General features: G+C 43.1%; 1 protein-coding gene across 4 annotated transcripts in view; it reads left to right on the forward strand.

Annotated features, from left to right (window-relative positions):
• ADGRB1 (adhesion G protein-coupled receptor B1) overlaps nt 1-13,505 on the forward strand; it is a 912,987-nt gene that overhangs the window by 821,209 nt on the left and 78,273 nt on the right. For all 4 annotated transcript variants that reach the window (XM_082259420.1, XM_082259422.1, XM_082259423.1 and 1 more), the window contains one exon: nt 6,865-6,950. In XM_082259420.1, the coding sequence (XP_082115546.1) occupies nt 6,865-6,950 (86 nt within the window). The remainder of the gene's footprint in view (nt 1-6,864; nt 6,951-13,505) is intronic.

The following is a 13,505-nucleotide window of genomic DNA, read 5'->3' on the forward strand; positions in this document are numbered from 1 at the left end:
ACCCCCTACCCACCTCTGAGCACCATTCTTTGGTTCCACCCCCTACCCACCTCTGAGCACCATTCCTTGGTTCCACCCCCTACCCACCTCCAAGCACCATTCTTTGGTTCCACCCCCGAGCACCATTCCTTGGTTCCACCCCCTACCCACCTCCGAGCACCGTCCCTTGGTTCCACCCCCTACCCACCTCTGAGCACCGTCCCTTGGTTCCACCCCCTACCCACCTCTGAGCACCGTCCCTTGGTTCCACTCCCTACCCACCTCGGAGCACCGTCCCTTGGTTCCACCCCCTACCCACCTCCGAGCACCGTTCCTTGGTTCCACCCCCTACCCACCTCTGAGCACCGTCCCTTGGTTCCACTCCATACCCACCTCCGAGCACCATTCCTTGGTTTAACCCCTTATTCACCTCCCAGTACCACCCCTTTTTAGAGAATGCAGAACGTACAAAAGGTATCAATTTGTGGCACAAAGTATTTTGTATGGAATTTGTTAATGATAACAAGAAAGACAGTAAAGTAGATTTAGCAGCAATGGACACCCCAGAGACAATAGAGCCACCCCAGCAACAATGGACTCCCAACAGCAAGCATCAATAGACCCTCCTGCAGCCAAAAACATTAGACCCCCTCCCTCAGCAGTAGATCCCTCCCAGCAATGATTGACCCCCTGCAACATAAGACACACCACAGAAACAATAGATCCCCCACATCAACAATAATAGACCCCCTCCTTTAAAAATAGATCCCCTTCAGCAACAATAGATTCCCCAGCAGTCAGCAACAAAAGTCCCTCCAGCATCCAGCAACAAGGACCCCTCCTTCAACAGTAGATCCCTTTCAGCAACAATTGACTACCCCCCCACCAACAATAGTTCCCCAATGAGCAGCAGAAGACCTCCCCAGCAGCAATAGACCCCCTTCCTCTGCAAAAATAAATCGCCCCAGCAACAATTGATTTCCCAGCAGCCAGCATCAATAGACCCTCTACCACATCCCAGCACCCCTTTCCTTTACATACATTCAGTTTTGGAGGGGCAGGAACTGCGTTCCCCCGCATTCCCGCTAAAAAAAGCCCTGAAGACATGTATGAAATAAGTGTCATGCATAAAAGTTTGACCAAGAAACATACAAGCTTTGGGTATCACACCAAGCAGTCATCCTGTAATGCTCTGGTGACTCACATTGGATGCAGGTGCCGGTGTTGAGAGAGCCTGCCCCGGCTCAATCTACAGACATAGAGAAGGGAAGATGGAACGCAGCACTCTCATGAAACAGTCCAGGTAAGAAAAGATGAAAGCGGCTTAAGCCTGACACCTCCCAGGACATGCCCTGACATATTTCACCATGCCCACAGGGCTTAGTCATAGGGGTCTCTGTGACTAAGCCCTGTGGGTAGAGCAAAATGCGTCGGTTATATCCTGGGAGGATTGGATTTTGGACTGTTTCTTCAGAATGCAGCATTCCATCTTTCCTTCTCTATATGCATAAAAGTGTACTGACAGCCCAGAGTATTGTTAGTGTAACAATCCATCTGAAATTATCATGGAGGATGGAGGGGGGCAATCCCAGTGTACTCAACCAACTATCTCAATGCTTCTCACATTTATTAGGGAATCCCCTATGTCTATACACTAATGTTTCCTTCTGTAGGGTATGACTGTTGTTTCCAGTGTTCATGTGTAGGTGGAACAGGAGAAATCCGCTTCTGAGCGATCGATTTTCAGGCCAGGAATAGGAAATTAGTCATTGTGGTGTGAATATGGGGGGTGGTTGGAAATGCTGGCTTTAGTTTATGTCAAACACATTTACTGTGATAAGGAGGTATTAGGAAATAATGGACTTTAATGGCACGTAATATAAAAATAAAAATGTATTGATTTCCATTCAAATATGTATGATTTCTTGTATAAGTGCATCAAAAGTAACAAACCATATATCTAAAATCACATTGGACTATTAGTGGGTCCCCTAGAGCAGCACTTCTCAACCGGTGTGCCGCGGCACCCTGGTGTGCTGTGAAGAGTCCCCAGGTGTGCCGCGGCAAAATTACCCCATCTGATCAACAAACTGCTGTTGGCCACTCGGGGTTAAGCCTTGTTGTTACAGCGGTGCCGGCCCCCTGTCTAAAGCCCACTTCCCACTGCCACAGGCACTTAGAGCAGTGTTTTTCAACTTTTTTTCAACCAAGGCACCCTTTAAAATCTGGTAGAATCTCAAGGCACAGCAACCACAAATGCAGCCTGGACTGGAAGTAACGTCATGATGTTGCTCTGGTCCTCCAAGGCCATAGAGGCAATTAAAGAGGATCTACTGGCAGCGGGAAGTGAGCTTTAGACAGTGGACCAGCACCGCTGTACCCACAAGGCTTAACCGAGTGGCCAACATCAGTTTGTTGATCAGTTGGGGTAATTTTGCCGCGGCACACCAGGGGGCTCTTCATAGCACACCAGGGTGCCGCGGCACACCGGTTGAGAAACGCTCCCCTTGAGGCAATAGTGTTATCTATAATGATGTTCATACAGATTTACAATGCCTATGCATACATAAGTCCTTAAAATTGGGATAGCACTTGTCCATGTATTCTGCTCTGCTCAACATGTTTCGCGACCACAAAGTCTCTTCTTCAGGAGCTTTATTGCATCTATTCAGGCAAAAAATATATACATACATCTTAATATACAAAAAAACAAAACAACACACCACAGTAGTAATATGCTTGACTACACCCATACACGACACTTATGAAACAGCATTATAGAAAACACTATTGCCTCTAGGGGACCCACTGATAGTCCAATGGGATTTTAGATATATGGTTTGTTACTTTTGATGCACTTATGCAAGAATTCATACATATTTTAATGGATATCCAATAAATTGTTTAAATTGCCGTTAAAGTCCATTATTTCCTAATACCTCCTCTTCAAATGTTTTAGGATGTGGCACATGATACATAGGGGTGTCTCATAACCACCAGAGGGCACCATATTCATTTGCATACATTTACTGTGATACACGTAACATAATTGCTACCCAACCCTAACACTTGCACCCCTACTGGCTCCTTTGGTTACAGGGCAGGTAGGTGGCTCACAGTAGACATGTCCTGATTGGTGTGTTTAGGTCCACCTTTAACCACAATAAATGCTTAGGGTCCCCTGCTCGGGCTGTCAAGGTCCGATGAGTTGGATGCTGTTGACCAGTAAGGGTACAACCCGGGAAAACACACTGTGGAAATAGGAAGAATTAGCCCGGCTGCCCCACGCCTCACCCCACCCAAGTAGTTAGCAGGTAAAAGCAGCCTAAGCTCGATTTTTCCAGGCCACTCCCCCCAACATGTTTCGCCCATTTTTTCCAGTGTCTAGAAAGAGGAGCTCAAATTACCTACAGATCCAGCAATAAGATTTTGAGGTTCTTAGAGACTTCCTTTAGCATCAGGCAGCTCTTGGGCTGAATTTGCTGGGCTATCAAGACCTGGACAAATTGGAAGTAATTTAAAATCTGCGCCAGACTCCTAGGCACCCACACTTTTTTATTTTCGGAGAGCCTTGGAGAAAGCTATTGATCTTGGCATGATGACCCCACACATGGCAATAGCAAAGGGAACACTAGACCCCAGATATCTGGGATTTATATAAAATAGGTTCCCCCCTGCATACTCGCTAAGGAAGTTCTAATCATTGGCACCTAATCTGGAAAACTCAATTCTAATTTCATTTACCTAAAGAGGTGGTAAATGCAGGGGTGTGCTTACTTAATTTCTGTTAATTTAGTTTGTGAGAGTAAACGCCATGTCAACTATTTGTTATTTAGTCAAGTATATCTCCTTCTGTAGGCACCATGTATACGAAGATCTAATGTTTGCTGGTTCAAATATGTTGAAAAAAAAAAGGGGTGGGGGTGTTGGGCGCTTGTGCCGACAAGTAGGACCCGCACTGGGGTATGGGTGAGGAAGAAATGGAATGGAGAGAAATCCAAATGGTGCAAAATTCCAATGTTGACTCAGAGGGCAGTGCTGTAGGCAGGCAGAAGCCAAAAATCCTGCTGACACATAAAGGAAGAGAGGACAGGCGCCACTCAGTGAGACAATCAAGGTTTATTGCACAATAGTTATTACACACTTACATTAAGGCAAGGTGAAGGCTTCTCCTACTGGCTCCTATACCCTTTCTTTGGCATGGCGCTTCCTCCTTCGGCCGAACCAGCAGCCGGGAGATGACGCAACCTCAGGGGAGTCCAGTGGGGGAGCAGGATCAAGTCAGGGGCGGCGATGAGCCGCTTGTCGACTAATGATGATGTAACGCGTTTCGGAGCATGCGTACAACGCTCCTTCCTCAGACCGTCTGAGGAAAGAGCGTTGTACGCATGCTCCAAAACGCGTTACGTCATCAGTAGTCGACAAGCGGCTCATCGCCGCCCCTGGCTTGATCCTGATCCCCCACTGGACTCCCCTGAGGTTGCGTCATCTCCCGGCTGCTGGTTCGGCCGAAGGAGGAAGCGCCATGCCAAAGAAAGGGTATAGGAGCCAGTAGGAGAAGCCTTCACCTTGCCTTAATGTAAGTGTGTAATAACTATTGTGCAATAAATCTTGATTGTCTCACTGAGTGGCGCCTGTCCTCTCTTCCTTTAAATATGTTGAAAAAGGTCAACAATTTTTCAGGGTGTGTACTTATTTTTTCTCACCAAGAGTAATGTAGAATAGTGGGGCTATCAGGAGTAATGGGGGATAGACATGGTGGGAGAAGTGACATTACAAGTAATATAAAAGGAATAATGATGACACATGGAGTAACATAATGGTTCAATTGGGAGTAAAATCAAAGGCAACCTAGGAGGAGAAGTGGTGGGATCGGTAGTAAAATAGCAGAGATAGAGGTGAGATCTGAGTAACATAGGAGGAACAGTGTTTAGATTAGAAGTAACAGTGGTGGTATTTGGAATAGCCTAGGAGGAATAGTTGAGACTTTCAGGAGTGACATAAAGGAATAGTGTTGACATTAGGAGTAATATAGTAGAACGATTAGGACTTTCAAGAGTAACATAGATGGAATAGAGGTGACATTTGGAGTAACATAGGAGAAATAGTGTTGACATCAGAATATAGCAGGAGAAACATAGGATGAAAAGTTATGACATCGGAAGCCGTGTAGAAGGGATAGTATGGAGTAACATGGGAGGGGTAGTGGTGACATCAGGAGGAACATAGGAGGGATAGTGATGACATCAAGAGAAAGATTGGAAACAATATTGGGACATCAGGCGTACTATAGGGGATAATGATGACATCAGGAGTAACCTAAAAGGAATAGAGGTGATATCAAGAGAAACATGGGAGGAATTCTAGGGGCATTAGGAGTAACATAGAAGGAATGGTGGTGACATCAAGAGTAACATGGGATAAACAATAGGGACATCTGGAGTGACATAGGAGGCATAGTGGTGACATCAAGAATAATATTGGAGGAATAATGAAGACATCAGGAGTAACACGGGGGGATAGTGATAATATTATAAGTTATATAAGAGTAGGAGAATTATTAGGACTTTCAAGCGTAACATTGGTGGAATAGAGGGGACATCAGGAGTAACATAGGAGGAATAATGGTGATATCAGAACTTATAAGTACCATAGAGGTAATAATGACATCAGGGGTAACATACAAAGAATAGTGGTGGCATCAGGAGTAGTGTAAAAAGAATGCTGATAAATTCAGGAGTAACCTAATCGGAATAGAGGTGACATCAAGAGAAACATAGGAGAAATATGGACACCGGGAGTAACAGGAGGAATGGTGGTGACATTAAGATTAACATGGGAGAAATAATAGGGACATCAGGAGTGATGACATAGGAGAGATAGTGGTGACATCAAAAGTAACATGGCAGGAATAATGAGGACATCAGGAGTAACACAGAGGTAATAGAGACATCAGGAGTAACATATGATGAATAGTGGTGATATCAGAAGTAGTGTAGAAGGGATAGTGATGAATTCAAGAGTAACCTAATAGGAATAGAGGTGACATCAAGAGATACATGGGAGTAACATGGGAGGGATAGTGATGACATCAGAAGTAGCATAGGGGATAATGATGACATCAGGAGTAACATAGGGGATAGTGATGACATCAGGAGTAACACAGGGGATAGTGATTACATCAGGAGTAACATAGAGGATAATGATGACATCAGGAGTAACATAGGGTATATTGATGACATCAGCAGTAACATAGGGGATAGTGATTACATCAGGAGTAACATAGAGGGTAATGATGACATCAGGAGTAACATAGGGGATAATGATGACATCAGGAGTAACATAGAGGATAATGATGACATCAGGATTAACATAGGAGATAATGATGACATCAGAAGTAACGTAGGGGATGATGATGACTTTAGGAGTAACATAGGGGATAATGACGACATTAGGAGTAACATAGGGGATAGTGATGACATCATGAGTAACATTGGGGATAGTGATGACATCACGAGTACCATATGGGATAATGATGACATCAGGAGTAACATAGGGGATAGTGATGATAATTAAAAAGCAATCAATCTAGAATGCACACCAGATATACTGTAAGTAATGCCTTGTGAAGAGCGGTGATATTTGGATCAATCCTGGAAGAATCAGGGGGAGATCAGGATTGATCTTGGAAGGACAATGATAATATTAGGTGTAACATTGCAGCAGAGGTGATGATAACCTAAGGAGTCATCTAGAAAGGACAAAGGTTACATTGTACCTTAAAAAATTCCTTCACTATTTTGTGAATTTAGTATTTTGTAGCATCAATGTTTTTCTTTTCTCAGTACTAATGGTATTTTACAATTAACATTTTTGTTCATGCAGGTGAACATGGTCATCGGCATTTTAGTATTCAATAAACTGGTATCCAAAGATGGAATCACTGACAAGAAGCTCAAGGAGCGGGCCGGGTAAGTCCGTTTGTGTCTTCTCAGAGAACTCAATGTGATCATGAACCAGCTAGATAATTGTAGAGTGAAGCCTAAAGTGAATTCATAACACAAGTTTCCATTAAAACTAAAACATAAAAACCTACATCAACATATTCCATAGGTAATGCTGCTGGAAGGCAGCCTAATATAGACAGGAGGTCTCAAGATACGGCTGGTAGGAAGTAGGCAATATACACGGGAGATCTTAAGATACGGCTGGTAGGAAGTAGGTAATATAGAAAAGAGGTCTTAAGATACGACTGGTAGGAGTAATATAGATGGGAGGTCCTAAGATATGGCTGGTAGGAAGTAGATAATATACATAGAAAGGTCTTAAGATGTGGCTGGTAGGAAGTAGATAATATAGGCGGGAGGTGTAGAAAGTAGGGAATATAGATAGGAGATCTTAAGATACAGCTAGTAGAAAGTAGGTAACATAGATGGGAAGTCTCAAGATATGGCTGGTAGGAAGTAAGTATTATAGATTGAAGGTCTCATGATAGAGCTGGTAGGAAGTAGGTAATATAGATGGAAGGTCTCATGATACAGCTGGTGGGAAGTAGGTAATATAGATGGAAGGTCTCATGATACAGCTGGTAGGACGTAGGTAATATAGATGGTAGGTCTCATGATACAGCTGGTAGGAAGTAGGTAATATAGATGGAAGGTCTCATAATACAGCTGGTAGGACGTAGGTAATATAGATGGTAGGTCTCATGATATAGCTGGTAGGAAGTAGGTAATATAGATGGAAGGTCTCATGATACAGCTGGTAGGACGTAGGGAATATAGATGAGAGGTATCATGATATGTCTGGTAGGAAGTAGGTAACATAGATGGGAGGTCTCATGATACAGCTGGTAGGAACTAGGTAATATAGATGGAAGGTCTCATGATACAGCTGGTAGGAAGTAGGGAATATAGATGGAAGGTCTCATGATACAGCTGGTAGGAAGTAGGGAATATAGATAGGAGATCTTAAGATACAGCTTGTAGGAAGTAGGTAATATAGATGGAAGGTCTCATGATACAGCTGGTAGGGAGTAGGTTATATAGACAGTAGATCTCATGATACAGCTGGTAGGAAGTAGATAATATAGACGGGAGGTGTAGAAAGTAGGGAATATAGATAGGAGATCTTAAGATACAGCTAGTAGAAAGTAGGTAACATAGATGGGAAGTCTCAAGATATGGCTGGTAGGAAGTAAGTATTATAGATTGGAGGTCTCATGATAGAGCTGGTAGAAAGTAGGTAATATAGATGGAAGGTCTCATGATACAGCTGGTAGGATGTAGGTAATATAGATGGGAGGTCTCATGATACAGCTGGTAGGAAGTAGGTAATATAGATGGAAGGTCTCATGATACAGCTGGTAGGATGTAGGTAATATAGATGGTAGGTCTCATGATATAGCTGGTAGGAAGTAGGTAATATAGATGGGAGGTCTCATGATATAGCTGGTAGGAAGTAGGTAATATAGATGGAAGGTCTCATGATACAGCTGGTAGGAAGTAGGTAATATAGATGGAAGGTCTCATGATACAGCTGGTAGGAAGTAGGTAATATAGATGGAAGGTCTCATGATAGAGCTGGTAGGAAGTAGGTAATATAGATGGAAGGTCTCATGATACAGCTGGTAGGAAGTAGGTAATATAGATGGGAGGTCTCATGATATAGCTGGTAGGAAGTAGGTAATATAGATGGAAGGTCTCATGATACAGCTGGTAGGAAGTAGGTAATATACCTACTTTCCCTTTTATTAATAACTCCTTTGATTTGTATGCAGGCTACAATGCTGATACTCCATGCTCCAAACATACATTGGAGGGGGGGGGGGGTCATGATGGAAGAGGGACTTTTATTTCAGTTCTGATTGACACATCAGGATCACTTTGTAGAAACACCAGACCCCAGTACGATGGCTTAGGAAGCATGCCATGGCAGGGTGGCATTAGATGTTGGAAGTGCAGGTATTGGTGATGAGAATAGACAATGAGGAGTAACATGGCAGGGAACGGACGTGCTGCTCCCCTGTAGGCACCATTTAAAGTTCCTGAAAGGTGACAATCTCCAACCAGGTGCTACTGGCAGCATGACATAATTACCTTTAGAAGGGGTCCAGATAACCTCTTTACATAGAAGCCATTTGCAGCTAATTTCCTTCCTGAGCCTTTAAAATATTGTTCTCCATGTGTGCCTGGTTTTTGATCACATTGGGTGTCACTGACATTATTTTATTTGGACCTTATGTTGTTTTCCCGCCTTCCACTGTGATCTGTCTGAAAATGCGTTGGAACACAGTTTGGGATTTATTTAAACACAATCCAATTGAATTATTGGCAGAAGAGAATTTCAAAGATGTTATTTCTTGCGCCCTACAAATTGAAACTGGAAGATAGAGAAAACACACCGGCCGTTCACTAGTCATACAATAGGGGGTGCCGGACAAGGCATGGTGGGAACTTGTTGTTGAGTCCTGAAAACCAAATTGTATCAAAATTGTGTCAAATTGTATCAAGTATACAATTACAAGTATTAACATCTAATGATCAACTTCAATTTATATTTCAGATTTTGTTTCTATTGAAGTGCTCTAATGTTAATAATAGATTGGGATTAACCTCTTAAGCCCCGGAGGATTTGGCTGCTCAAAGACCAGGGCCTATTTTGCGTTTCGACACTGCGTGACTTTAACGGACAATTGCACGGTCGTGCGGCGCTGTACCCAAATTAAATTGACGTCCTTTTTTTCTCACAAACAGAGCTTTCTTTTGGTGGTATTTGATCACCTGTGCGATTTCTACTTTTTGTGCTATAAACAAAAAAATAGCAACAATTTTGAAAAAATAACAATATTTTTCACATTTTTTTTTATATGAAATTCCCCCCCCCCCCCCCCCCCCCCAAAAAATGTAAAAATCAATTTTTTTAACATTTTAGGCCAATTTGTTTTCTGCTACACATTTTTGGTAAAAAAAAAAATCGCAATAAGCGTATTTTGATTGGTTTGCGCAAAAGTTATTGCGTTTACTAAATACGGGAAAGATTGATGTCATTTTTATTGTTTTTTTTTTAAACTAGTAAAGGCGGTGATCTGCGATTTTTTTTTTTTTTTGCGGGACTGCGACATTGCGGCAGACAGATCGGACCCCTGACTGACATTTTTGACACTTTTGGGGGTATCAGTGACATTACTGCAGTAATCAGCGCTATACATATGCACTGTTACTGTAAAAATGACACTGGCAGGGAAGGGGTTAACTTTATTGGTAAACAGTGGGTTAAATGTATCCCTAGGGGTGTGATTTTAATTGTGGGGGGGGGGCGTGGCTTGTGATGTAACCACAGAGACATACGATCCTACATAGCAGGATCATATGATCTCTGCAGTTACACCAGGGAGAATGACAGACGGTTGTGTTTACATCAGCCGCCTGCCTTTCTCCCTCTCCAGCGGGAGATCGCGAGTGGCCGGCGGACATCAGAGCCGCCGGTCACTCGCACAGGGATGTCAGGGAACGAGCGGGGGCGGGAGCACGCCTCCAGCGGCGCTCGCTTGCCCCCTAGAGGCTCGTGGGCGAGCGACGTACCAGTACGTCAGTTTGCCCAGGAGGGGCTGACCGCCGCAGTAGATAGTCGTGCGGCGGTCAGCAAGTGGTTAACAGGGTACCAACATCCCCCAAAATATATTCAATCTAGAAGCATATAACAGTATTGGACTTTTTAGGTACCGAAACCGTTCAATAAAATACGTTTTTATCTACAACATTGCTGGACCGGGCCTTTTTCTGACACTTGTTGTTTACAAGTTAAAATCTTTTTTTTTTGCTAGAAAATTACTTAGAACCCCCAAACATTATGTATTTTTTCGTTGCAGGGACCCTAGATCAGGGGTCTTCAAACTATGGCCCTCCAGTTGTTCAGGAACTACAATTCCCATCATGCCTATTCATGTTTGTGAATGTCAGAGTTTTACAATGCCTCATGGGATGTGTAGTTCTGCAATAGCTGGAGGGCCGTAGTTTGAGTATCCCTGCCCTAGAGAATAAAATGGAGATTGTTGCAATATTTTTTATCACACCGTATTTGCGCAGCAGTCTTAAAAACACAATTTTTTGGTGGAAAAAATTCAATTTTTTTAATTTAAAAAATAAGAAAACTGTAAAGATAGCCAAATTGTTTTCTATAATGTGAAAGATAATGTTACACCGAGTAAATAGATACCCAACATGTCATACTTCAAAAATTGCACACGCTCGTGGAATGGCGACAAACATTGGTACTTAAAAATCTCCATAGGTGACACTATAAAAATTTCTACAAGTTACCATTTTAGAGTTACAGAGGAGGTCGGGTGATAGATGTATTGCTCTCACTCTAACGATCGCGGCGATACCTCACATGTGTGGTTTAAACACCGTTTACATATGTGGGCGCGACTTGCGTATGCGTTCGCTTCTGAACGCGAGCTAACGGGGACGGGGCGCTTTAAATTTTTTTTTTCCTATTTATTTTATCTTTTATTGTTTATTTTTACAGTTTTTAAAAAAAATAAAAATATTTTGATCACTTTTATTCCTATGTAAACATCCCTTGTAATAGAAATAAGCAGGACAGGTCCTCTTTAATGTGAGATCTGGGGTCAAAAATACCTCACATCTACACTTAAAGGGTAACTCCACCTTTGTGGGGGGAAAAAATAGCAAAAAAAAAAAAAACTTTAGCATAAAAAAAAGTCATTTTTTTTTATGATGAAAAAAAATGGGTTCTTTAAATCTGTTGATAGAAAGCGACGTATGATGCCGCTCCGGTCCTCCAAGGCCATAGAGTGGAGTGGGGGGCCATCTTGTCCTCACTCGACTTTCTGCCTCAGGTGACAGCGGACTGGATCATTTTCCCCGCTACTGACGGGTCCGGTAAGCGGGGAAAACGACCAGGAAGCGGCGGGAGGGGGGGGGGGGGCTCCTCGCCCGCCGCCCCTAAGGGTGATCCTGTGGTGAATCCGCCACTGGGTCCACCCTTATGTTAAAGCGGACCGCCCGCCGTTTAAAAAATACCAGGGTTATGGCAGCTATCCGCTATCTGCTGCCATAACCCCGGTATTTAACGTCAAAGTACCGACGTAAAACTGCGGCCGGCGGTCCATAAGTGGTTAAAATCAGAAGAATTAAAACAGATTTCTAATATTCAACTTATCCATCAGGTGAAAACGTTTATATTAGAGCCTCCAGATACTGTATGGCCTCAACATACCCCATTGATCAGTTAATATGTATCGTATAGTTTACTACAGATACAATCATACAAATGGCAACATTTATATCCATTCATACATTGCTGCTTCTTCTGAGGTTAATTCCCATCATGTTTCCGAGATTTAATGATCTGCTTCATAGAGAGATATATCATGAGGTATATATAAAATATTTATATACAAAACATTATTTCATGTTATAGTACGGTGATGGCGAACCTTGGCACCCCAAATGTTTTGCAACTACATTTCCCATGATGCTCGACTACACTGCAGAGTGCATGAGCATCATGGGAAGTTTAGTTCCAAAACATCTGGGGTGCCAAGGTTCACCATCACTGTTATAGTATATAATCCATGGACTAGAACACTTGAATAAAGTCCAAGATACACTATATTACCAAAAGTATTGGGACACCTGCCTTTACACGCACATAACCTTTATTGGCATCCCAGTCTTAGTCCGTAGGGTTCAATATTGAGTTGGCTCCACCCTTTGCAGCTATAACAGCTTCAACTTTTCTGGGAAGGCCGTCCACAAGGTTTAGGAGCGTCTATGGGAATGTTTGACCTTTCTTCCAGAAGCGCGTTTGTGAGGTCCGGCACTGAGAAGGCTTGGCTCGCAGTCTCCACTCTAATTCATCCCAAAGGTGTTCTATCGGGTTGAGGTCAGAACTTTGTGTAGGCCAGTCATATTCCTCCACCCCAAACTCACTCCATCTCTTTATGGACCTTGCTTTGTGCACTAGTCCAAATTATTTGGTAGAGGGGGGATTATGGTGTGGGATGGTTTTTCAGGAGTTGGGCTTGGCCCCTTAGTTCCAGTGAAGGGAACTCTTAAGGCGTCAGCATACTAAGACATTTTGGACAATTTCATGCTCCCAACTTTGTGGGAACAGTTTGGGGATGGCTCCTTCCTGTTCCAACATGACTGTGCACCAACGCACAAAGCAAGGTCCATAAAGACATGGATGAGCGAGTTTGGGGTGGAGGAACTTGACTGGTCTGCACAGAGTCCTGACCTCAACCTGATAGAACACCTTTTGGATAAATTAGAGCGCAGACTGTGAGCCAGGCCTTCTCATCCAATAGCAATGCCTGACCTCACAAATGGGCTTCTGGAAGAATGGTGAAACATTCCCATAGACACTCCTAAACCTTGTGGACGGCCTTCCCAGAAGAGGTGAAGATGTTACATAGTTACATAGTTACATAGTAGTTGAGGTTGAATAAAGACAATAGTCCATCCAGTTCAACCTGTATAGGTGTGTGTGGCTGT

Source organism: Pelophylax lessonae (assembly GCF_965119305.1).
Source record: "Pelophylax lessonae genome assembly, chromosome: 5".
NCBI classification, from domain to species: domain Eukaryota; kingdom Metazoa; phylum Chordata; class Amphibia; order Anura; family Ranidae; genus Pelophylax; species Pelophylax lessonae.